This window comes from Onychomys torridus, chromosome 20 (assembly GCF_903995425.1).
Source record: "Onychomys torridus chromosome 20, mOncTor1.1, whole genome shotgun sequence".
NCBI lineage: Eukaryota > Metazoa > Chordata > Mammalia > Rodentia > Cricetidae > Onychomys > Onychomys torridus.
Window position 1 is genome coordinate 26,469,800 of NC_050462.1, and position 27,496 is coordinate 26,497,295.

The 27,496-nt window shown below is 36.5% G+C and overlaps 1 protein-coding gene across 2 annotated transcripts in view; it reads right to left on the minus strand.

The window, feature by feature from the left end:
• Acss3 (acyl-CoA synthetase short chain family member 3) overlaps positions 1-27,496 on the minus strand; it is a 172,797-nt gene that overhangs the window by 42,568 nt on the left and 102,733 nt on the right. For both annotated transcript variants that reach the window (XM_036169452.1, XM_036169451.1), the window contains 2 exons: positions 24,560-24,711; positions 7,419-7,522 (listed from right to left, as the gene is read on the minus strand). In XM_036169452.1, coding sequence (XP_036025345.1) covers positions 7,419-7,522; positions 24,560-24,711 — 256 coding nt within the window. The remainder of the gene's footprint in view (positions 1-7,418; positions 7,523-24,559; positions 24,712-27,496) is intronic.

The following is a 27,496-nucleotide window of genomic DNA, read 5'->3' on the forward strand; positions in this document are numbered from 1 at the left end:
GGTCTAATGAATCTTCTGTTCATTTTCTTAAGGCTAATGGCATGATTTGGAAAGCCTACCAAACTGTAGTGGTTAGAATCCTTGTTGTCTTGGTCTATTCTCAGGAAGTATACTCTACTTGTCTTAGTTACTGTGTCCTGCTGTGGCAAACACCAGGAGCACTGAAACATAAGAGAAAGCATTAGATTATGAGTATGGTTTCTGAGGGTTCGAGACCATGATGGCAGAGTGAAGGCATGGTGCCATGAATTTCTGAGAGCTCACATTTCAAAGCCATGATTAGGAGGCACAGCGGACACACTGGAATTTGCTCAAGTCTTCTGAAACCTCAAAGTCACAGTGATACCTCTCCTCCAATAAGGCCAAACATCCTAATCATTCCCAAACATTTCTACCAACTGGAGACCAGGTATTCAAACATATGAGCCTTTGATGACATTTTTCATGCAAACCACCACAGTACTGAACTGAGCAAAAATACATTTGTCATTTTAATTACTTTTTATATCCTTTAAAAAATATGCTAGCAGTGTATGGGCATCATTTAGAGAAATGGTCTAAATTTATGTGCTGTCATGTCTGAAGTTTGCTGGAGCATTTTAGCCTCTAGTTTAATAAAATCCAGAGTGATCAAATTCTTTCTCAAAGGAAGAATATTTAGGTTGTATAAAGACTGTAGTTACTTTAGAATTTCAACTGCAATTTAAGCCTTAGCATTTCAATAAAATAGGGTGAGAAATACTCTAATTACTCAAGATATAAGAACCCAACAAAGATGGCTAGAGGCACATAGAGTGAAATCAATAATTTCAATTACCACCAGTGTTTATTAGGTGACTATCATTTTCTCACTGAAATTATTTTTTGAGAGTTTTCAAATGCTAGGAACAATTTTATTCTTTCACTGACATGAAAACAAAATAAGCAAATAATAAAAATAATCTAGGAAAGCTCAGGAGATGGTGATTAACACATTTCAGTTACTTTGTAATTCCCTAGACATCAAAACAATTAAAGCATTTTTCTATTAAACACTGTATCTCCAGATGGGAACAGGACAAGTGCGATCCAAGCAACTAGAAAGACCCAAAATCCTTGAGTGAAGCCATTTACTAAGGTGCCCTTTTCAAAGTTATTATAGAACTTGAATGTTACAAATTTGAGGTTATCGGTTCCTTATTTAAAGATTTGCTTAGTTTGGTTTGTATGTATGAATGTTTTGCATCAGATCCCCTAGAACCTGAGTTACAAAGTGTGAGCCACCACACTGGTACTAAGAATTGAACATGCATTCTTGCAAACTCAGCAAGTCCTCTCAACCACTGAGCCATCTCTCCAGCCCAGTGGCCATTGTTTTTAATGTGATAACAAAAGAAACAATTTTTATTAAAAAATCCTCAAAAATAAGAGCCTGAAATGTTTTGTTGTGATCATTTCTAAAGCAATATTATGTCTTATAACAAGTGGGAAATAAAGATAGAAGGAAGGGAGAGAGGAAAGTGAACCTTACAAATAGACAGGGTCTACTTTGGTTTGAAGAGTTAGTCTGAAGTATAAGGGAAATTTTTTAAGCCATTTAGTCTTAAGAACTTCCTTAACTCATCTTGAATTGGAAAAAGCAATTCTAAAAAGAACACCATTTACCACATGGACAGTCCTTTACTGTGAAACTATGTCTCCTGTCTGATTTCTGGGAAAGATCCTTTTTGTACTAAAAACTACCTATAACAATACAATATTTCATCTGGAGACGGTATAATTGAGGATAATGAACTTCAGATTGCTTCATTGTACACGAGATGCTATATTTTATCTATTCTTTCAAAATTGTGATTATACACCTGTCTCCATATTTCTACATTGAAAATGAAAAATTCAACAATCCAGCTGTTTTCAATCATCTTACAGATAAGTTACAATGAGGATAAAACATTTAAGTGAATGGTAATTCAGTTTTTATTGAGACTAATGTGTGCAACCTTTCTAGCCTTAGCAAAACTGATTTCTTCATGATAGCATTAAATGTTCACATTATTATAATTAAAAGCAAGAACTTAATGCTTCAGTGGTTGTGAGCAGCAAAACATCTCCCCTGAAGTACTCCTGTGAGAGAAGGAGGGACCGTGTCTATTTTCAGATACTCCAGAGATTACCTTTCAATTTGAAATTGTAGATATTTAATCAATCAAACATCAAATAATACTGCCACTACTAGGTCAAAAGGGGGAATATTCATAACTAGGGTTTGTTGGTGCTAACATACATTAGACATAAAGAAATAATATAGCAGGGCTAGGACATGACTCATTTGTTAGGAGTGCTCACTGCTCTTCTGGAGAACCTGAGTTCTTTTCCAGCACCCAAGTTAGCTGGCTTTCAATCACCTATAACTCCAATTCCAAAGGATCAGAACCCTCTTCTAGCCACCGCAGGCATGAATATGTGCACAAGCATGTGTGCACGCACGCATGTGCGCAGGCACACACACACACACACACACACACACACACATAAACACACACACATACACACACATTGCATACATTCATACATAAAAAACAGAAAGTCATTTTTTAAAAAAAAGATGGTTATATAAACAGTTTGACTATAGCTGAAATCACAGGACCCAATGATTTTTAAGTAACTTAATATATCCTTACTAATTGCAAATCACACACCACAATTCCTAACCACTTATTTACACACATATTTTAATGCAATCAAAGAGCAAAGTTATGATTCTTTCACACACATATTTATATAGAAGGCTCATTAAGGCTTATAAGTGTATAAAATATCAATTTCTAAGTACATCTTAAGAGAAGCCCTCTAGAACACTTGAGATTTACAACCAAGAAAGTCACTTTTTGGTCAAAGTTTACCCTTCTTAGAAGTATTATCTGGTGTTTCCTAGCATATTTCTCAGAAAGGGAAGCAAACCTCTATTTGATGAGTGAAACATAAGGCTATTTATCAATGTGCTAAAAATATCAAGGCCTTTTTCTAACTCAGTGAATTAATAATCACCCATTCATTTGTCTTTTTCTCCTGTGGATTTAATATTTCTTTAATACTACCTATAGCATGAATCTTAAAAGGTCTTATTAATAAAAACAAACCTGGACCCAGGTATTGGGGTGAACACTGAAAGATCAGAGAAACAGAACAAGCCACATCCAACCTCACCTTGCCAATTCCTCAGCTGATCTTGTTTCCTCAGACTGAAAGCCTCTGAGTCCTCATCCGAATGGATCTCAGCTGAACTGCTGCTAAAAGCTAAAAGCTTAAAAATCCTCTAGTTCTGGGTTTGGGGATTTAGCTTAGTGGTAGAGCACTTGCCTAACAAGCACAAGGCCCTGGGTTCAGTCCTCAGCTCCGGAAAAAAAAAAATCCTCTAGCTCCTAGTCCTCATGCCTTATATACCTGTCTGCTTCCTGCCATCATTTCCTGGGATTAAAGGCATGTGTCACTATGTCTGGCTGTTTCCAGTGTGGCTTTGAACTCACAGAGATCAGGATGGATCTCTGCCTTGGGAGTGCTAGGATTATGTTGTATGTGCCACCATTTTCTGACTTCTGTGTCTATCTAGTGGATGTTCTGTCCTCTGACCCCAGAAGAGTTTATTAGGGTCCACAATATATTGGCAGACACAATATCACCACAACCACCTTAAAAAAGAGAACTGTAGGTGCTGCAGAGAGGGCTTTTGCTTGCTTCTATTTTAGAGGATAAGGGTTGGGTCCCCAGCACCCATGCAGTGTAACTAATAACTCCTTGTAACTGTTTAGTACATGCACACATGTGCCCAATACCCTCCAAATACATAAATACATGACTGAAAATAAAATGAATATTTTTAAAAAGAATGAGAGCTGACAAAGATAAAATTTAATGTTGCTTTATATTTTAATGCAACATACAATTCTGAGGGTAAAAGAGTAATTTTCTATGCTAATAAAGATCCTATTTATGTACCTACAGGGAACCGTGGAGTTGGCCTGGTCTAGCCTACTTGAGAGACATGCATCTTAGGTTTTTCAGGTTAGAGTCCATGGCTCCATCCTGGGGTACTATTTGTCTTTCAGCTCCTGGGAAACTGAGGCATTCCCTCAGGCAGTGAAGCATTCAGGCCATTTTGTGTTTCTCTGTATGTTTCCTTAGAAGTCAAGGAAGCATGGGAGCTTACTGGGACTATTGGTCTTAGACATTAATCTTGTGTACCCTATATAGCTTGCACACCCATCATCGTATCCTAGCAACTACTACCATATTGATCCTGAAAACCATCACTTATTCTGTTTCTTATAAAGCGTATAAAACGTCTGATTGCTCTCAATAAAACTGTCACAGCCGCAGGCTTGCTGTGGAGAGTCCAAACCAAGCCTCCTTTAATTTCTCAACAGCCATATCAGGAGACCTTGGCTTAGTTGAGAAGGCACTGGCACTTACATGTATCCATCTATCAGTTGATACCTGCATCATCTAGCAGTCAACTCTATTCTGGAAAAATAATTTCTTCATTCTTGTTTCTAATTCTTGCCTTAAAAAAATGAAGAATTTTCCCAACTTCAAGTGATCTTCCTTAAAAGCCTGCATTCCTAAATATGACCGTGCCTATAGCTTGCACAAAAAAGCCAACATATTGTAAAATAAAGTGATATTACATAGATATGTGTGGTTAGTACTTTCAGAAATATGTATGTTTTATAGGCTTTGGTGACTTTTTTTCATATTTCTGAAAGCATTAACTATACTTTTTCCAGGCAAGGAAAACTTACTTAAAAGTTCACACCATCTTCCAGTGATGTCCAGGAAAACAACTTTAAAAGGATAATAGGGAAAACTTCAATACTACAAACACTCTTTCTTGTAGATGTCATCATTTTTTGATCTCCAAAGTATATAAAGAACTCAAGAAACTAGACATCAAAATACTAAACAATCCAGTTAAAAAATGGGCTAAAGAGCTAAACAGAGAATTCACAAAAGAAGAATCACAAATGGCTGAAAGACATTTAAGGAAATGCTCAACATCCTTAATCATCAGAGAAATGCAAATCAAAACGACTCTGAGATTCTACCTTACACCTGTCAGAATGGCTATGATTAAAAATACTAATGACAGTCAATGTTGGAGAGGATGTGGATCAAAGGGAACACTCCTCCACTGTTGGTGGGAATGCAAACTTGTACAACCACTGTTGAAATCCGTATGGAGGTTTCTCAGAAAATTGGGAATCAATCTACCTCAAGACCCAACAATACCAATCTTGGGCATATACCAAAGGAATGCTCAACCATACCACAAAGATACATGCTCAACTATGTTCATAGCAACACTATTTGTAATAGCCAGAACCTGGAAACAACCTAGATGCCCATCAACTGAAGAATGGATAAAGAAAATGTGGTACATATACACAATGAAGTACTACTCAGCAGAGAAAAACAATGACAGCATGAAATTTGCAGGCAAATGGATGGAACTAGAAAATATCATCCTGAGTGAGGTAACTCAAACCCAGAAGGACAAACATGGTATGTACTCACTCATAAGTGGATACTAGATATAAAACAAAGAACAATCAGAGTGCAACCCACAGAACCAGAGAGGCTATATAGCAGGGGGGACCCTAGGATGACTGTGGCTTATAATAAGTTTTGGTTTTACCCAATCACTGGGCAAGCCTCAATGAAACATTTCACTATTAGGATAAGAATTTATACTGTATCAAGCTGATAATAGAAAAATTAATTAATTAATTATTTTGAAATTATAAAAACATGCTATATATTAAAATATTTATAGTATTATTGTCTCTCCAAGTGAAATCCTGTCTTTTGAGTTCTTAAGTACTTAAAACTTTGCACACAGGTAGCCAATTTTCCTTTAGTAAATAAATCTACAGAAAACAGAAATCCCATTGTTTGCATCTATATAGGGACAGGTCCTCTGTTCTGACCAGTTATTTTAAATTACATACTACAAAAATGTATAGAAAACATGTTTTTCCAAAAAGCAACATCCAAGAAGACAACCAAAAAGAACAATGTATAAAATCAAAACTATCTAAACTACCAAATGTTGAACTTTAGCTTTAGTTTTCTACTTGCTCTTCTAGGATGAGTACCAACATTTAACTGTAATGTCATCTACAAATGTGCATGGCAATATATGCAGCAATCCTTGGAATATGTAGCCAAGAGCAAGTGAGGGTGGTAGTGATTAGAAATGTCATATCTATGTTTAATTTATTGTTAAGAGCCCTACTAATCTTCACCACTAAACTTTGATAATTTTATGCAAATTTGAAATTCTATCCCAGATACTAAGAAAATTGAAGTATTGGGGACATTGACTTCACATTATTTAATCTATGGTTTGGCCTAATTATTTGCTGGACTGAGTAGAACTAACATGTGGAAGCCACTAGCCTACCCCACGGCTCACAACTATTTTTAGAGGACTGGATAAAAATATATGAAAACTATGAAGACAAAATCTGATTCCAGATCACTGACTCACTCTCACATATATTCAAGCCATCCATATTAAAAAAAAAAAGAAAGAAAGGGAAGGAAAGAATAAGGTTTTTATTTTTCTTGTTCTCCTTTTCCAAAGCTTATATTTTATCTACCAAATATAAAATTCTGTTCCTAATGACCACTTATTGTAAGGAAAGTATATAATAACCAAACTTGTAAATGAATGATACATATATATTAGTATTTTCTGGGAGAAAAATTAATGTGTCTATTAATCAAGCAATAGATAGAAGGCAGACTTTTTTGTTTGTTTGTTTGTTTTCTAGACAGGGTTTCTCTGTATAGCTTCATGCCTTTCCTGGAACTCACTTGGTAGCCCAGGCTGGCCTCAAACTTACAGAGATCTGCCTGGATCTGCTGCCCGAGTGCTGGAATTAAAGGCGTGCACCACCACTGCCCAGCTGAAGGCAGACTTTTATGAGACAAGGATCACAAAGTCTCCTATGACAGGCACCGCACTTTAACAAGTACCATGGGAGCATTGTGCAGATTGAATTAGAGAGCACAGGGAACAAAGATGAGAGGTAAGGGCATGTCAAAGCAGGGCAGATGCTGCCTCTGCTCTCACAACTCCAAAGCCACGGGAATTTGGATGAGTTGAGGAAGGACAATCTGAGGTTTAGCAATTCACTGCACACAAGAAACAAAGCCGAGGTAGTCCAAATGTCCTTAGTGGTACATATCAATAGCTAAGAGGATGGGCGTGTCCTTGTCACTAATGAAGACATTATAAACAACATGACATGAAAGCATTTATTTCTACTAAAACCAGAACTGTGGATCATGATTAGCATGACTAAGAATTTCCCCCAGTCCACTCAGGGCTCTGGAGGATTTCAGCAGTTTTTAGGAAAGAGTTAGGGAACAGTTACCTGTTTGCCACCAATGGTCTAGAACAGGGACTCTGAAGACCTTTTTGGACCATTCTAGGGTTTCCACATCACACCTTTCCCCAGCCACAAACAGTGTCTTGAACCTGAACATAAGAGAGACAGTAAATTCCAAGTGTTCTTTGAAAGTTAAACTAAATAATTTCATTTATGTTAAAAAAAAAAATCTGTTGGTCTCTAATCAGTAAAAAATGGCCTTTTAGAAGAATACCATATAGTAGGACTGTAAAGTAAATGAGTTGGGTGTACTCAAATGTAGCCACACACAGTTCACAGCACTGAGGTCCTTCAAAAGCAGCACTCAGAACTACAGAGAGACACTCAGCTGAGAAGGGCAACAGAGGTGACTTTATAATGTACCTGTCACATTCCTCTGATGATCAAACATGACAAGCCTTTCTGCCTTGATATTACCCTTGCTAATTTTAACTCCTAATTTCTTTTCTTTATTCTTAGGATGTACCCAGAAAGATGTTCACAAACACCCACAAAGATGGCAAATTTGATCACGTACATAATTCTTTCTCATGAGTTCCTTTAGGAGAAATGACTATTATCTCAAGAATGTATTTTCTCTAGTCTGAGAGACACATACAGAACAAAAAAAATGGCTAATAAAGAAGTATTACTGTAGCCTTTAGGGTCAAACAGACTCTTATCTCAAGGATTCTTGGTTACTGGAGGATGAAGGAGAATTAACATCACTGACAGCAAACAGTGCCCTAGAGTAGAAAGAACAAAAGAGAAAAATAGACCTAGTCTGACCCTGCTAGGGATTCATTGAAAGAAAGCCTGTTTTTCTTTCATGGTCATTGCTCTCCTGGCCTGTCTGTCAGAAGAAAGAATGTGTGGATGAGCAGTCAATTCATTATCGTCTAAGGAAAAATACTCAACAAACAAAAACCCTGCCTGCTCATCTTGAACAATGCAGTCTGCTACTGACAGTGTCTTACTGTTCTCCAAATTGATCAAATGGTTCCTAGAGTATTAAATAATCCCGCCTCTGTGGTTCAGGAACATTCTGTTCCTATTTGCTATAAACACACATTCCTTCTCATGAACATTCATCTTTATGACCATAATGCTCAAGATTTGTTGGATTTTTAGACTTACACACACACACACACAAAAGTGAGGAATGGAGGTTGAGGTGAGCAAAAATTATGTCACTTTGACTGAGACTTTTTTTTTTCCAAGACAGGGTTTCTCTGTATAGTTTTGGTGCCTGTCCTGTAGGCCAGGCTGGCCTGGAAATCACAGAGATCCTCCTGGCTCTTCCTCCCAAGTGCTGGGATTAAAGGTGTGTGTCACTGCTGCCCAGCTTGACCGAATCTTAAAGCAAAGAATGCTGGGTTTTGAGAGCACAATCATTGATAAAGGTATAGTGATATGAGGATAAAAATCTGGAATGGTTATTTTAGGAATGTTTTTGTGCATACTATAACATAAAGGGTTTATTCCAGCTAAATGGTTTTCACAGACTTAATGAGGAACCCCAGTTTCCATGAAGGGACAGCACAGCACAGCGGGGTATGAGACAGGAAAAAGGAATAGAGGTTCTGGATCAAAACTATTACCATAAGACCTGAACATTCCAGCATAGAAGAAGCAGAAGAAAATTATGTTAAAAATGACTTTATGAAGATGACAGAGGACTAAAAGGAGGAAATGAAAAAAATCCCTTTAAAGAAACCAAGGAAAAGACAAACAAAAAATTGGAAGACATCAATAAATCCCTTAAAGAAAGTCAAGAAAACCAAGAAAAAGCTATGGAACAGAAGAAGGAAACAGTTTAAAACTTGAAAACTGAAAGAGAAGCAATAGAGAAGACACAAACTGAGGGAATGCTGGAAATGGAAAATATGAGTAGATGAACAGGAACTACGATGCAACTATAACCAACAGAATGCAAGAGATGGAAGAGAGAATCTCTGGCATTAAAGATACGATAGAGGAAATAGATTCCTTGGTCAAAGAAGACATTAAAGCCAACAAAGCCATAACATAAAATATCCAAGAAATCTGGGACACCCTGGAAAGACCAAATCTAATAATTATAATATTATAATAACAGGGATAGAAGGAGAAGAATGTGAGCTCAAAGATACAGAGAATATATTCAACAAAATCATAGAAGAAAACTTTCCCAACCTAAAGAAGGAAATGCCTATGAAGATATAAGAAGCTTACAGAACACTAAATAGACTGAACCCCCAAAAGAGTCCCCTTGCCACATAAGACTCAAACCACTAAACATAAAGAATAAAGAAGACAATATTAAGATCTGCAAAAGAAAAAAGGCCAAGTAATATACAAAAGCAGACCCATCAGAATAACACCCGACTTTTCAATGGAGACTCTGAAACCCAGAAGGTCCTGGACAGATGTTATGCAGACACTAAGCAACCACAGATGCCAGCCCAGAGTATTATGCCCAGCCAAACTCTCAATCACCATAGACAGAGTAAACAAGATATTCCATGATAAAACCAGATTTAAACAATACCTGTCCACAAATCCAACCCTACAGAAAGCACTAGAAGGAAAAATCCAACCTAAGGAAGTTAGATGCACCCATAAAAACACAGGCAATACATAATCCCACCCCAACAAATCCCAAAGAAGGGAAACACACAACACTACCACCACAAAACAACGGGAATTAACAATCACTGGTCATTAATATCTCTTAATATCAATGAACTCAATTCTCTTATAAAAAAGACACAGGCTAACAGAAAGGATACAAAAACAGGATCCATCCTTTTGCTGCATGCAATAAACATACCTCACCTTTAAAGACAGACACTATCTCAGAGCAAAGGGCTGGGAAAAGTCTCTCCAACCAAATGGACTTAAGACGCAAGCTGGTGTACTATCCTAATAGCTCATAAAATAGACTTCAAACTAAAATTAATCAAGAGATTGAGAAGGATATTACATATTCATCATAGGAAAAGTCCATCAAGATGAAGTCTCAATTCTGAATATTTATGCCCCAATAAAAGGGCACCCATATATGTAAAAGAAACATTAATAAAGCTTAAATTGCCCATAAAACCCCACACACCAATAGGGGGAGACTTTAGCACCCACTCTCACCAATAGACAGGTCTGCCAGACAGAAACTTAACAGAAAAATAAGGGAACTAACTTATGACTCAAATGGACTTAATAAACATCTACAGAACATTTCACCCTAATACAAAGAAATATACATTCTTCTCAGCACCCCATGGAACTTGCTCTAAAATGGACCACATACTCGGTCACAAAGCAAATTTCAACAGATACGAAAAAAATTGGATTAACCTCCTGTATTTTATCTGACCACCATGGCTTAAAGTTAGAATTCAACAATAACACAATTTGCAGAAAGTCTACAAACCCATGGAAACTGAATAATGCTCAACTGAATCACCACTGGGTCAAGAAAGAAATAAGGAAGAAATTAAAGACTTACTAGAATTCAATGAAAAGGAATATACAACATACCCAAACTTATGGGACATACATCTTCAGTACATTCATTCCTTCTCATGAACATCTTTCTGACCCAGATGCCCATCAAGATTTGTTGGATTTCAAGATTCACAAAAACAAAAAGTTGAGGAATGGAGGTTGAGGTGAGCACAAATTATGTCAGTTTGACTGAGTCTTGAAGCCAAGAATGCTAGGTTTTGAGAGTGAAATCATTGAAAAAGGTACAGTGACAAGAGGATAAAAATCTGGAATGGTTATTTTAGGAATGCTTTTATGCATACTATAACATAAAGGGTTTATTCCAGGTATGTGGTATTCACAGACTTAATGAGTAAACACGGGTTCCATGAAGGGACAGCATAGATGGGAATGAGACAGGAAAAAGGAATAGAGGTTCTGGGTCAAAACTATCTGAAGAATTAAGACAGGGCAAGAGAATAGTGGGATTACAGAATGGGAGAAATAAAAACCAGTTCAAGAAGACATATTAGGAAAAAATCATGGAAATCAGAGAAAAAATTAAAATGTTGGTGGAAATGAAAGCAGAGTAAGGCCAACAGGGAAGGACTGTGAGACAGGACAAACATAGAAATATAGGTGCATGTCTGCAATAAAGAATGACAGAGTTTAGGGGCCTGGAGAAACCTTAATATGAAAAGACACTGGAGGAAGTATGGTAGTGTTGATGGAAGATGTAATATCAAAATACTGAAAATTATTCAAGGAGAGTAACTATGAGAAAGTAAAAATGACTTGCTGGCTGAAGTTCCTGAAGGAAAGAGGGAAAGGGGGGAATCAGTGATTCAAACAAATGATGTGAAGTTAATAAAAACTGGGTTATTAAACAGATTGTTCATGTTATACTATCCTTCTTAATATTTAGAGCTGATCTTGGCCTCAAAGCTGTAGTTTGGCCTTCATAGGAAGGAAACTAGTAAAAGTTCAAGAATCAGTCTCCCCCAAGACCCAATGATACCACTCTTGGGCATATACCCAAGGCATACTCAATCATACGACAAGGACACTTGTTCAACTATGTCATAGCAGCCTTAGTATTCATATGATTCAAAGTAGCTGGAAACTGGAAACAACCTAGTTGCCCCTCAATGGAAGAGTGGATAAAGAAAATGTGGTACATATACAAAATAGAGTATTATTCAGCTATAAAAAATGACATCATGAAATTTGTTGGCAAATAGATAGAACCAGAAAATATCATCCTGAGTGAGGCAACCCAGTCTCAGAAAGACAAACACGGTATGTACTCACTCATAAGTGAATGCTAGATGTAAAGCAAAGGATGATCAGACTATGCCCCACAGCTCCAGTGAAGCTAAGAAGTAAGGAGGGCCATAAGAGAAACACGAAGATCACCACCGTAGGAAGGGGAAATAGAAGATCTCCATGAGTAAACTGGGGATGAGAGAGGGATGTAGAGGAGAGTGAATGGGAGATAAGAACATGAGGGAACAGGATGGTCTAGCTGGGGAGGGATAGAGTGGGATAGCAATGAAAGAGATATTTTGAAGGAGGGAGACATTCTAGGGTAAGGGAGAAACTTGGTGCTAAGGAAATTCCCAGGAATCCAAAGGATGACCCCAGATGAGATGACTAACAATAGTGGAGGGGATGCCTGAACTGGCCTTGCCTGGTAATCAGAATGGTGAATGCCATAGCTGTTATTGTAGACCCTTCATCTAGTAATTAATGAAAGCAGATGCAGAACTCTGAGAGGCCAATCAAGGGAAGTGAGAGGGATTATAGGAGCAAGGGGAATCAAGATCATGATAGGGAAATCTACAGAGACAACTGAATCAAGCTCATAGAAACTCACAAACTTTAGAACAACATCTGTACAGCCTGCATGGGACTGGACTAAACCCTCTGCATCTGGGAGACAGTTGTGTAGCTGGGTCTGTTTGAGGGGCCCCTGGCTCTGGGATCAAGATCTATCCCTGGGGCATGAGCTGGCTTTCCGGAGCCTATTACTTGTGGTCAGACACCCTGCTCACCCTTGATGCGGGGAGGTGGGGCTTGGTCCTGCCTCAACTGAATGTACACAGGCTTAGCTGTTACCCCATGGAAGGACTTACCCTGTTAGAGGAGGGGATGAGCAGTGAGGGCAGAAGGGGGAAGAGCAGGAAGAGGGATGTGAGGGGGAGCTGTGGTTGGTATGTAAAATGAATTTTTAAAAAAGGGAAAATGCTACAGAAAAGAAATGGATACTAAGAAATTATGGTAAAGAATTTTTTGTAATTAATAGGGGCAAAAGAAAACAGTTAATGTTTCTTTAAAGATCTGTCAATGACAAAATAATTAAAAACTATTCATCATTTGTGACAACAGATACTAAATATACAAATAGATCATTTCAGTGAAATCTCATCAACTTCCACTTTACCTGTCAGATCACCATTATTTTATTAGTATATCTTACACTAGTATCTGCCTTCCCTTCACTCTCTTTAACACTGGAATTCACATTTGGAATGCAAAGATACCATGCTGATATCACTCATGTTATTGCAAATTCTATTAATGACCAACGAGTATTCTACTTAACAATTTCTCTGAAATCCAGCCAGAAAAGCACCGCACTTTTAAAAAAAATCTTTTGGATCCACCTGTAAAGGGCCATGAACAGTTGAGTCATTAGAAATAAAAATGGGGGTTGAGGGTTAGAAAGACTGAACAGTTCCTGACTTTTTGATTTTCTCTGCTCAACTTTGCCCACTAGGAAATGGTTATTAAAAAGCTCAGAATCTGTAGGACAACCATGTGGAACACAGGCTCAGAATTTCAAATGTTTCCAAACTCCACACTGTCTTGGGGAAAGGGAAATACACTGCCAAGCCTCCCGTGGAAAGAGGAACTGTAAGCCATCTGGGTGTCCAGCTGGAGCACCTGATGAGGTATCCCCTAATAAGAAAGGTAAGCTACAAAGAAAATCTTCCTTTGCAAGGCTCTAGTCTGGCTTCCGAGCACTCAATGTCTGAATGGATAGAAGTGCCTCTCCTCTCCTTAGGATAGCTGCGTGGAAAATAAGGATTCTTTTGTGTGGTAGCCCAATTCAGATTCTGAACACTTGTTGAATGACTTTTTCTTACAACAGAGAAAGGATCCTAGAATCAATCATACATGAGGGAAAGAAGACAAAGGAGAGCACACAAAAATTGACCATTTCGATTATCAGATGCAGATATTATTTTGAAATAACTATGATGAATAATACCTTCCTAAAATGCATATGTAACATTAGCAGACAGCTGGCAATTATAATAAAAGTTAAAATTCCTGAAACTGAAAGTATACAAAATGTTAAAACTCCGTGAAAGCTTGGATAGAACTGCAAAGATGATTTGATAACCCAAATCATCCAACCAGCATAAGAAAGAAAAAAGCAGGGAAAAGCAATAAAATACAGCAAGTGAGATAATAGATCATTTGAAAATTCAAACACATGTCATTAGAGTGCCAGTGATTGGAAGGAAGCATAAAGGAAGAGCAATGTATAAAGGAAAATGACAGAAAAATTGTGCACATTTAACTACCGTAACAGATTAAAGAAGCCATAGATAGATTAACAAAGTAATTTGAGCCATACACATTCTGAATTCATAATATAAAACCTTTTCACAAAGTAAGCCACAAGCCTAAATTTTCCAGTATTCCAAAACCTATATTAAAAAAAAAATTAACATTTCATGAACTCTGTAGATGGGGGAGAAAAGATTACTTCCAAATTCCTCTATAAAGCCAGCATATCTATGAAACCCAAACTAATGATAGTATAAGAAAAGAAATCTAAAGGCCAAAGTTAATAATTAAATTAAAAGGTAAAAATTTCCCAATACTAGAGACATAATAGAAAATAGGGGACAAAGAAGGTTTACTTAAGGAAGGAACATTTCTCAGTATGGTAAACACATGCCATCATGTATTTGTTCAAATGCATAGCATGTTTGCCAAAAATAAGCCTAAATATAAACTTATGATGGTAACTATGAAGCAGTGGTGATTTGTTTGTCAGTGTAGACCAGTGAAGTATGAGATGTTGATGGTAAAGTGTGTACAATGCATGTGAATACAGACAATGTATAGGAATGCAGTACCTTGCAATAATGGCCTCATGATGTAAACTGGTATTAAAAGGTCTAACCTAATAGGCAGGGTGATGCACTTCTTTAATTCCAGCGCAAGGAAATCTTATCGCTGTGAATTTGAGGTCATATAACCCGTTACAGATGAATTAGAATATACAGTGAGACCTTGTCTAAACAAGATGATGATGATGAGGAGGAATATACTAGTACCCTTTGAAGTCTTAGTGTTTCATTATTAGTATTCTTTGTATAGCGTTATCCATTTTAATTACAAAGTTTCTTTCTATACTGATGTTTAAGATTTCATCAGATTTTTTCTTTAACTTTTGATGATCATCAATCTTTTCTATGTTAATAAAAATGATATTGATTGACTTTTTAAGTGTCAAGAAAGCTGAATTCAGCTAAATTTAGAAAGTAGAACATGTTGACAAAAATTGCATTTTTTCAAGACTGTAAGGTAGTTTGGCACATGATTCTATGGTAAAAAAAAATCAAAAATTTAATGGAATTTTTAAAATTAATGAGCAAGTAGATAAAGGCCATCATAACATATGTAATTTAGAAAAACACTTTTAGTTCAAACTAAAACACAGTAAAAATATAAATAAATTACCACTGACAAAAATAGGAAGTAAGTTTCTTAGATATAGTTAATAAAAGATGTGAAAAATGAATAGTTACACTAGAATCAAGAATTGGAAATATGTTGCATGAAGATTTTCACTATATCCATCTATAAATTTAATGTGAATTGAAGCAAAATCTCAGTAGAAATTTTTTATCTCTGTGTTTGTCTCTGTGTGTCTCTCTCTTTGTGTCTCTGTCACTGTCTCTGTCTCTCTCTTTCTCCTCTCTCTCTCTCTCTCTCTGATAATACTAAAATCTGAATATAAATAAAATAGGCCAAGAATATTCACATCAAATTTGAAAGACAGAGTTGTAGCATAACCATTCCATCATAAATCTGCAGCTATAGACACAATAATGGGAGTGTAGCAAAACCCTGTTAAGTAAGTCATAGACCAAAATAGTCAAAAGCTAACCTATGAATGTGTGGGCACTAACTAGTACAACAGAACTTATAATGCAGAGCTGGAGGCAAAGGATAATCATTGAAATAAGAGGTTTATCTGAACACAAGGAAAAATATGGCTTCCTCTTCATGTCATCTACAAAAGTCAACTCAGGACAGATTATAATTCTAAGTTAGAAAAATGATATAAAAAGTTTCTAAAGAATTAATGTTGATTCAGTAAAGGCAGGTCCAGTCCCCTCCTTCCAGGATGAACAAAGTGTCCCTGTGTAAGCCCAAGGTTCTAAACAGCCCTGGAGGAGATGGGAATGGAAGGGAGGGGCTGGGGGGAAGGTGTTGGCAGGGGCAGGAGGGGAGAGGACAGGGGGAACCCATGGCTGATGTGTAAAATTAAAACACAAATGTAATAAATAAAAAAAGGGAAAAAAGAATTAATGTTGAAAATGCCTCCTGATATTAGATTGTGTAAAGTATATTAAATGGTCTGAGAAAGCACTAAACACTAATGAAACTTGCCAAAATATATACATTGATATGTGGCTCAACATCGCTAATTATCTGGGAAATGCAAATCAAAATGACTCTGAGATACCACCTTATACCTGTTAGAATGGCTAAGATCAAAAACACAGAAGACAGCTTATGCTGGAGAGGATGTGGAGCAAGGGGAACTCTCCTCCACTGCTGGTGGGAGTGCAAGCTTGTACAGCCACTTTGGAAATCAATATGGTGCTTCCTTAGAAAACTGGGAATCAATCTCCCCCAAGACCTTGCTGCTCAATCATACCACAAGGGCATTTGCTCAGCTTTGTTCATATCAGCATTGTTTATAATAGCCAGAACCTAGAAACAACCTAGATGCCCTTCAACTGAAGAATGGATAAAGAAAATATGGTACATATACACAATGGAGTACTACTCCACAGAGAAAAACAATGACATCATGAGGTTTGCAGGCAAATAGATGGATCTAGAAAAAATCATCCTGAGTGAGGTAACCCATACTCAGAAGGACAAACATGGTATGTACTCACTCATAGTAGGATACTAGATGTAAAACAAAGATGACTAGATTGCTACACAACTCCAGGGAGGCTACCTAGAAAACAGGACCCAAGGAAAGACACAGGGATCTCCCAATGACAGAGAAATGGATGAGATCTACATGAACAACCTGGATGACAGTGGGAGTAATGAAGGGCAAGGTTTGAGGGAAAGAAACTTAGAGGAGCAGGAGATCCCAGCTGGATCAAGAACAGAAAGGGAGAACAAGGAATAACAGACCATGATAAATGATGACCACATGAGAACAGGAATAGGCAGAGTGCTGGAAAGGTCCCCAGAAATCCACAATGATACATCCATTGTAGACTACTGGCAATGGTCGAGAGAAAGCCTGATCTGACCTAGTCTGGTGATCAGATGGCCAAACACCCTAACGGTCATGCTGGAACTCTCATCCAATAACTGATGGAAGTGGATGCAGAGATCCTCAGTCAGGCCCCAGTTGGAGCTCCAGGAGTCCAATTGTCGAGAAAGAGGAGGGACTGTAAGAGCGTGAATTGTTGAGACCAAGATTGGAGATGCACAGGGACAAATAGCCAAACGAATGGAAGCACATGAATTATGAACCAAAGGCTGATCCCCTAGCTGGATCAGGCCCTCTGGATAAGTGAGACAATTGAATAGCTTGAACTGTTTGGGAGGCATCCAGGCTGTGGGATTGGGACCTGTCCTTAGTGCATGAGGTGGCTGTTTGGAACCTTGGGTTTACATAGGGACCCTTTGCTCATCCATGAAGGAGGGGACTGGACCTGCCTGTACTGAATCCATCATGTTTAAATGAATCCCCAAGGGAGTCTTGGCCCTGGAGGAGATGGGAATAGAGGGAAGGGGATGGGGGAAGGTAGGGGTGGGGGCGGGAGGGAGGAGGACAGGGGAACCCATGGCTGATGTATAAAATTAAAACACAAATATAATTTTAAAAAGTTATATATATATATATATATATATATATATATATATATATATATATATATATATATAGAATCAATCAAAACTACCATTAAAGTATTGAAAGGGATTTCAATTACAAATTAAGAAAGAACATAGATAGAGAGAGAGAGAGATAGAGAGATAGATAGAGAGATAGATAGATAGATCGATGATAGATCGAAAGATGGTAGTCATATATCTATTGAAAGATTTTGTATATATTTAAATACAGGGTAATATAAAAGTATCAATTGTCCAATAAAAAAGTTATTAACATTCTAAGATGCAAATTGAGGGGTTAATATGCTGTTACCACATGACAATCAGATTGGTAAATTTTTGAAACTGGCCAAAGCATAATCATAATGTTCTAATAAAGACATGAACACTAGAACACTTATACACTGCAAGTAGGTATGTAAATTAATGCACAACTTTTGGAAATTATTTGCCTGCCTTCTACATGCCATACTCTTATACATGGCTAATACCAATAGGTATGCACAATATTCATGTATGCATGTAAAAAGAACATCAATTGCATTTTGGAAAAGACTGGCAATCAGTCAGCTGCTAATGGACTAGTGCACAGTATAATGTTTCATACAGGGAGCTGGGAAGGTTTGGAGAGGCCAAGTTTTGGACAAATTTATACAGAGGAGTAACCATTGAAGACACATGTTGTGAAAAAGTGACAGATGCTAAGGATGTAATAAAAGCTTGGAAACCATGAGTTTAGAAATGAAGAAACTGATAATATGAGATAATATAATCTATATGTTAATTAGATAAATTTACTACTTTATATATTTCAAAATACCTACAATTTAATTAACATAAGTTATAAAAATCCATGCATCTGTAAAACAGACAGAATAAACTCTTGTAACCACTGAATCTCATAATGTAAGTATTTGTTTGCTTCATGGTGTCTCAGTGTCGATAGACTAACTTTACTCCTCTTGATTCTTGTTTTCTTTTTAGCACCCAAGTCATTAAAGAAAACAGTTTAGTTTCAAGTTTTCTTCTGCTCTATCTAACTTATGGTTGAAACTCTCAATTGTTTATCATATCTAATTGAAGTATTCACCTTCAAGAATTGTTTCTGTGTTATGAAATCTACCTTTCCATTACATGTCCTAGGTCATGAACTGCTTGTTACTTTTATTGAATTGTCTATTTTCTTATTTTTCCTTGAGTGTTTATTGAGGGACTTTCTTTAAACTCATTTTGTAGCAATTCATGAATTTATGTTTCTTTGTGGTCAGTTGCTGGAGAATCTTACATTCTAATGGTGGTATCATATCTCTGATTTTTGTGTTCTTTGGGTCTGCTCATCAGATCTGTGTTTAAGACTATTGTTACTCCGGGATAGAGAGATGGTTCAGAGGTTAAGAGCACTGGCTGACCTCTTCCAGACATGATGAGTTAAATTCCCAGCAATCACATGGTGGTTCGCAACCATCTACAATGATATCTGGTGCTACTCTTCCAGAGCTTCTAAGTTCAATTCCCAGCAACCACATGCTTGTTCATAACCATCTATAAGGAGATCTGGTACCCTCTTCTGGCATGTAGACATACATGATGGCAGAACACTGTACACATAATAAATAAATAAATCTTTGAAAAAACAAAGATTGCAGTCACTTTGCAGAAAGAATTCTCCTTAGAGGAGCCTGAGAATGCTGGTCAGTTGTTCGCAATAATATTAGCAATGGTTGTGGGTGTTTTAGTGATTTAGGCTGCATAAGTTGGTAGCAGTGATGTTGGCTGCCTAGCTAATTAGGGGAAAGGATTTAGGAGTCTCTTGTTGCTTTGTTGTTTGAATGACTTGGATCACAGCCATTCAAAACAGCACTGGGATTCAAACACACAAAGAGGCTATAAAGCCAGATTTCTGAGATCTGAAAATTGTAAAGCACAAGAGCACTTCTGAAGGAGGCCCCAGTTGACTCTTGTGAAATGGACTGCAGCACACACACTAACTACACCAGTGTAGGACTGTGGTATACCTCAGCAGTGTAGACTCTAGAAGATGGAATAGAACTGTGGTTCTGATAATGGTGGTAGGGAAAATTACAAAGCATAGCTGTGGTGTGGCACAGGAAAGAGAGAAAATGCTGCAGAGCCTATGTTATGCAGAGGCTGGCATAGCTTCAATTCAGATATAAATACTAACAAGGCACAGTGGCAGCCTGGACTCTGATGAGATGAGAAAGCATATGGTGTTGACTATGGGCCCTGGCATAGGATTCCATGACAACAGCCTATTCTCTGAGGCTGGGAACTACATTGTATTTCCCTCATTTTCATCCCTCCATGCTAGCCAAGGATTGACCACAGGGTATAAACATATTACTAGTGGTCCTCATTTAAACTCTCATCAGCAATGTGAGAACAGCCTTGAGGTATTATAAGCTTGTCAGAAAGGTCACTGATATATACTTCAGGTTTTTTATTTATGGTGAGAATAAAATGCAATCTCATTTACTTTTACATTTTCTTCTGTATTCATGAAAGTGAAAATCTTGTCATGCTCCAGTATCCTTCTTCATGAACTCATTTTATTACCCACCCATTTCTTAATTGAGTTGTCTGTTCCTTAGTGATAGGTTTTATCAATTCTATAAATTCAATATTTAATGGTTGTATATGTTAACAAAATCTCCTGGTACAGAATTCTTTTTTCTTTTGATGGACAATTGCTCAAATTAACTGTTGTCAAAATTCAATAAATTTTTCCTTAATGGTTTGTGATTTATACTTTAAAAGATATTCCTTGTGAAAAACATCAAAATCTTATTAAAATCTTAAGAAAGCTTACAGGCAGGTGGGAAATCCAAGCAGAGATACATGGAAAAGAAGGGTGGGTTCGGGAGAGACGCCACCCCCTCTGCCCAAGTAACAACAAGATGCCACCAGACTGGTAATGCCATAGCCATGTGGCCACATATAGATTAATAGGAATGGGTTAATTTAATATGAAAGAGCTAGCTTGATGCAGTAAACTAGTAAATGTATTTTTCTATAATATATGGGGAAAACTATTTTTGGTACTTAATAAAGCAGTTGGCCCCATGACATCCATCTACGCAAAAGTCTGCCATTGTGCTTGTTCGTCACGCCACTTCTCCTCTGAATAAGTTTTCTTAGAAGTGTAGGAATGCAACCTATTCTCATCACAATACTGTTTTCTTAAGTAGAAGGGACTTACAGTGAATACGATATCTCATAGGTCACAAGCCCTCCCCACAGTCAAGTGAGCTCTCTTACGTTTTCTCAATAGACAACAAAGATGATCGTTGCATTTTTAAATAACTCTTAACCACTATTTCCTTTGACTATTGCTTAATTAATTTTGGCTTCTCCTCCAGCACAGCATCCCATCACGGTTGTATTGATGGTTACAAAACTTAACTAACATATCTCAACATTGTGGCACCGCTTGTTTTGGGTTCCCTAACCATCCTCCTACATGCATATTTTTCCTTGATGATAGTCTTCAAAATTAAGTTGAGTTAGGGTGGCCCAACAATATTCTATTCTACCTTTAATCTTACTCAGTATGTATTAAATGTCTGTAACATGGTGTTCATGTTGCACATTTTGTTGTATTAGAAGATCTGAGTAGTTTTCTAGATCCAGTGTTTAACCCAAATTTTACCTCTGTGGACCTTAATTTCTTTGTTTGCAATAAACAGAATTTCTTAAACTCTTCTGTTCTCATTGGACTCTTTGTTGACAAGTGAGAATCTATTAAATACAGTTCAATGGTGACATTATTTGTGTAGCAAACAAATACAAAAAGGAAACAATCCTTTTATTACATGAATGTTAAAACCCCTGATGAGAGGTGATACTTTTTCTAAATAATAATGCTATACCTGAGCGGGTAAAGTAAATGTATGAGTTCTGTTGAGATTGCCTGTGTTAGTTTCTTCCTGAAGAGATATTTAAGCCCTTGGGTCCTAAGTTTACTCAACTGTAAAATAAGGATAATGTTCACAGTTTCTACCTATGAAGATACCACTACTAAATGAGATGATAAACCATTTGTATCTTATACAGTGTGTTCATTCATTAATAAGAATATTTTGAAGACTGGGGGTGTTTAATCTATAAACATCCCCAAAGTATTCAAAGCATTTAAGCATTCCTAAATATCACTTCAAAACAGATAAATGTACCATCATGTATACCTTAGGTTCCTAATGACATAGGAGAGTGAAAAGGAGAAAGCTTTTTGTCATTAGGCGTATGATAAATTCTCATATTCAACATGTAATTACTCATTTGAAAAGAGTGTTAATTTTAGTGATCATTATTGTGTGGAAGATAACATATAAAAATCCATGTGTAAGTAGGAACACATGGAGTAAACAAAAGACATTTTAGTTTACTGACAAACATAACTCCATACCCTAAACTTATACCATTAAAGTATATTCATGTCAGTGAATAGACATTTAAGAAACTAAATTAATGCTTTCTCAAACCTCTTGCTGGGGGATGTCTTTTTGTACACTGTGAATATGTGCGGTTCCCATTGAATAATAAATAAAGTGGTTTTGTCCTATGGCAAGAGAGCTTACAGCAAGGCGGGAAATCCAAGCAGAGATACAGGGAAAAGATGGGTGGATTTGGGAGGAATGCCAGCCTTGCTGCCCAAGGAGCAACAAGATGCCAGCAGACTGGTAATGCTACGGCCACATGGCAACATATAGATTAATAGGAATGAGTTAATTTAATATGAAATAGCAAGAAGCTGAAGCCAGAGTCCATACAGTTTGTAATTAATATGTCTCTGAGTGATTATTTTATTTATTTATTTGTTTGTTTGTTTGTTTGTTTGTTTATTTATTTATTTATTGTTAAGAGATCTTCTATTCATTTTACATATCAACCACAGATTCCCCTGTCCTCTCTCCTCCCGTCGTCCCCCCAGCATTCTCCCAGCCCAGCCCCCCATTCTCACCTCTTCTAAGGCAAGGTCTCCCATGGGGAGTCAGCAGAGCCTGGTACATTCAGTTGAGGAAGGTCAAAGCCCCTCCTGCCTGCATCAAGGGCCTCACCATAGGCACTAGACTCCAAAAAGCTGGCTCATGCACTAGGGATAGGTCCAGATCCCACTGCCTGGGGGCCCCCTAAACAATTCAAGCTCAACAACTGTCTCACTTATCCAGAGGGACTAGTCCAGTACCATGGAGGCTCCTCTGAGTGATTGTTTTATATGCAGCTGCAGGAACATGAGAGGGAGAGTTTTCTAGACCATAAGGCTGGGCAGGACTGAGAAACGTTTGAAACCTCTAGGCTTGTCTTCAGATATGGATACTATATAACTAATAGAGTATTTTTTTTTTGCCAAAATTGATTTTCTATCCTCTGCATTGAACTAGGGATAACTGAAGTATGATAAATGAAGGCAAAAAAGAAGATAAATAGAATATTGTATTGCAAGAGTCATCCTATGCAAACTTCTAAAAAATAAAACTGTATTATTTACATCATCTGTGTATATTTTAGTGAGTCTAGGTCTCTTGTCCATAATATAAAACTATTTTAAAGATGAACAAACAAAACTAAAGTTCCTGCCCAAACAGAAACCTTCTTGTTTATCTCAGTAGCTGCTTGTATGATACCTATTTAAATTACTTTGGGCCACTAAAATATGAAATTCAAATAACATGGCACTAAACATCAAATATTCAAACTCTCTTAATTAAGCCTACCTTTTTACTTAAAGAATAATCAAAATCTCTTCTTTTAGCTCATGACAGCAGTGACTTATATCAGAGAGTTCAGCAAGAACTAGTGTTGGAAAAGGCCTTGACGGTATAAATTATTATAATTATAATTATTTCCAAAGGTACATGTCATTAAACTAAAGATATCAACAAAATAACAGAAAAATATATCTAAGGTATCCACGGCATATTGTTACAAAGCAAAATGGAATAACTGCTCTCATTACAAACGTATGTAATCTGGACAATAACATTCACATTACATCTATGTATACATATTTGATAATATTTCTCTCCATTTAAGACATGATATACTAATATTTACAGAAGACAGTTAAGTGCTGAGATAACATGCATCTGAAGTCATAATCAGAATTTTACTTTTAAAGAAAATATAAACACAGTCTTCAATAGAAGGAGAAAGAAGAGAGAGAGGGGGGGAGGAAGGAAGGAAGGAAGGAAGGAAGGAAGGAAGGAAGGAAGGAAGGAAGGAAGGAAGGAAGGAAGGAAGGAAGGAAGGAAAATAGGAAGAGTTATAGTTTGAGTTGAATTGAAACAGACAGGACTATAATGCTTAAAAATATGTGTAGTGAGGTTCCTAATTCACCTATCTGAGTTACATACACAGAGACATTCTTAATAACATTTACAATGTTTTACTCCTTCTATAGAGGTATTACAAAACCAAAAAAAAACAATGCTCAGTTATATTTGGACTCCAAGTTCTGATGTAATTTGCCCTGTGCATCTCTACTTCACCTTGTCAAAGAGTACTGCTTCCCCAAGGCTGCCCCAGGGTCCTGCTGACGGATTGCTCTAATTGCAGTCGGTGCTGTAAACAAGGCAGCCACTCCATGCTCTGCAAGCACACGGAAATAAGCGCCGGCATCTGGTGTTCCCACGGGCTTTCCCTATGATGAGATTCATTTAAAATGTCACTGACTAAATGTCTCATATTTCATCGACAGTTCAATACCTACACATTTAACACAGCAATATGAACGACGATAGCCTCCCAACAAATCTTAAGTTTAAAACATTACATTATTCTGTTAGAATTTAAAACTAAGAAAGAAAAATACCCAGGCTGTTTTCTCCAATAGAGGATCTGGGAAGGTTTTAAATTGTAATAATCCTTTTTCAAAAATTGGAAAGATAAAGATCTGGAAATACATATCACATTGAAATTAGAACATAATAGAATCTTCCATATGTCAAGACATTACATATATAGATTATGTATTATCTATTTTTATATAGCATATATTAATATGTGTGGATATATAATATATCACTGTATTACATGATAATATATATATATTATAATACACATTATATTATATAGAGAAAGAGAGAATTTTCTGTGGTAGCCTAAACAAAAATAGTTGTTTTCTTGGCATTACCATGTTTATTATTTCCCATATTGAAAGCCATGAAAACTTTTCTCAAATATTTGAGAAAAAAGAAAAGTTGAAATCACAGTGACTCCTAAGCAATGGCCTTTTTCAGTTAAATGGCTGGCTCCATGAAAGAGACTTGTACAAATTAAAAAAAAAAAAATCTCACAGGCTGGCAACCAATATATGCCTTTCTGTTTGAAAATGATACTATACACATCAATCAAAGGATAATGCATAAATCATAGCAATGCTGGAAACTGTATAATTCAGAAACACAAAACATGTTAATAAATACTTTTACAAAAAAAAAAGGCAAAGTTTGAAGAATAACCTAACTATTTTGAGTGATTTATAAATCTTGACCCAGCCCTACGCCTTCCTTTGTCCATCTCTTCTCATCAGGGCTACAATGTCCTATGCTAAAAGCAAGGTGCTGGAAATATTAATGTTTGTTAAATAAAAGTGTATACATATTCCAGGGTAAAACATTAGTGGCACAGATTAAAATAAATATAAGAAATTAGTTACCTTAATTCATTTTTTGATGCCTTGAATATTCTACAGTATATCAGACATCCCCAAAAGAATGGGGACTCTATCTAATACTAGCTGAGCTCCATTCATTAAATCCCATCTAAGCTCCCCATGTATCTTTGGTTCTAGAAAACTCACATGGTAAACTCTAAATTTAGGCCGCTAGAGGAAAGAATTTGCCTACAGCAAACTCAGAAATCTCACTAAACAGAGAATGAGAAAATAACTGACTATCAATGTGGTTGTTGGCACAAGAATGAATCCTGTAGGCTCTTGTATTTGAATACTTGGTCCTCAGTTGGTGGAACTGTTTGAAAAGAATTGGGAGATTTGGTTTTGTGGGAGGAGGTGTGTCAATGGGGAAAGTCTTTGAAGTTTCAAAAACCCATGGTATTCCAAATTTGCTCTCTCTGCTTTGAGGTTATATCTCAAGATGTAAGCTCTAATATACATGGCTACCATCCTTCACCCATGCTCCCTACCATGATAGTCATGGATTCTAACCTTCTGAAACTGTAAGCGCCAAATAAACTCTTTCTTCTATAACTTGTCTTGGCCATGATGTATTATCATGGATACAGTAAAGTGAGACATTCAACTTGAGTGAGACCATAGTTGGACAATAATTTAAATTCAGTTCTTATTTCAGAATGGGTATTTGATATGACACAATTATAGTTTAGTTTTTATATCTAAATAATTACCATTAATGTTCTTCAATGTGATTATATTTCTTTTCTTTATGAAAAGTAACCTTTTAGGCCTCTTGTGGGACTCTAATTTTTTTCATTCTCATACTTTAAATATCATCTATTACAACTTGAAATTCCTTGCAATGATCACAGCTGTCCTAGTGAAGTAAACATCCATTTATTTATTATTTACTACATGGATCCATACATTCAAATAGTACAGAAAGATGTACATTACAAACAGGCATGTACATAGCTTGACTCAAATTTTGAACCTGTAAAACTATCAGTTAGGAATGATATTACAACTTTATTTTTTCTAGTAAAGTAAGGTGAACATTCTTGGCTTTTATGTCTCAAAAATATCTTAAGCATCAATCAATCCTATGAAGACTAGATAGTGATTTGGCAAACCTGTTTTCACCCACATTAAAAAAAATAATTCATAAAATAAGCCTTATGCAATTGACTTGAAGAGTCCATCTTCCTATGTTCTTGACTGCTAGGTAAGAACAAACCACGTAGTCAATATTTTCTTGGTAAGGCAACAACACTGAGATCATTTCTCAAAATTGTTTGACCTCCACTAAAGAAACATATTCTCTGGCCAGTTGAAGTAGAATCCCACTTCTTAGCAGAGTTAGAAGAAAATGATATTGAATCAAACTTGATAATTGTATTTATGACCACTAATGGAAGACATGTGTCATAATGAAAATAGTTTGCAATATGTGACTATCTTCAGAGAAGGTGTATTTTGATTCTCTTATAGTGCCTTCAACTATTACATTTAATAATGGCAAAATGATACACTAAATATTGAAAATACTGCTCAAGTAAACATTATGAATAATATGGAGTTATAACAACTTTGCAATTCTGATGATGTTTCAAGGAAATATACAACAATATTGTATTTATTGAGCAAAAAAATGGAATGCCATTTTATCGACTTACTATTTGGCATCTCTGAAGAGATATATAAAAGATTCCAGATTTTTTGTATATTAATTAAACTAAAAATGTTCAATTTTTATTTTAATGTCCATTTCCCAGAAAATAATTAAATA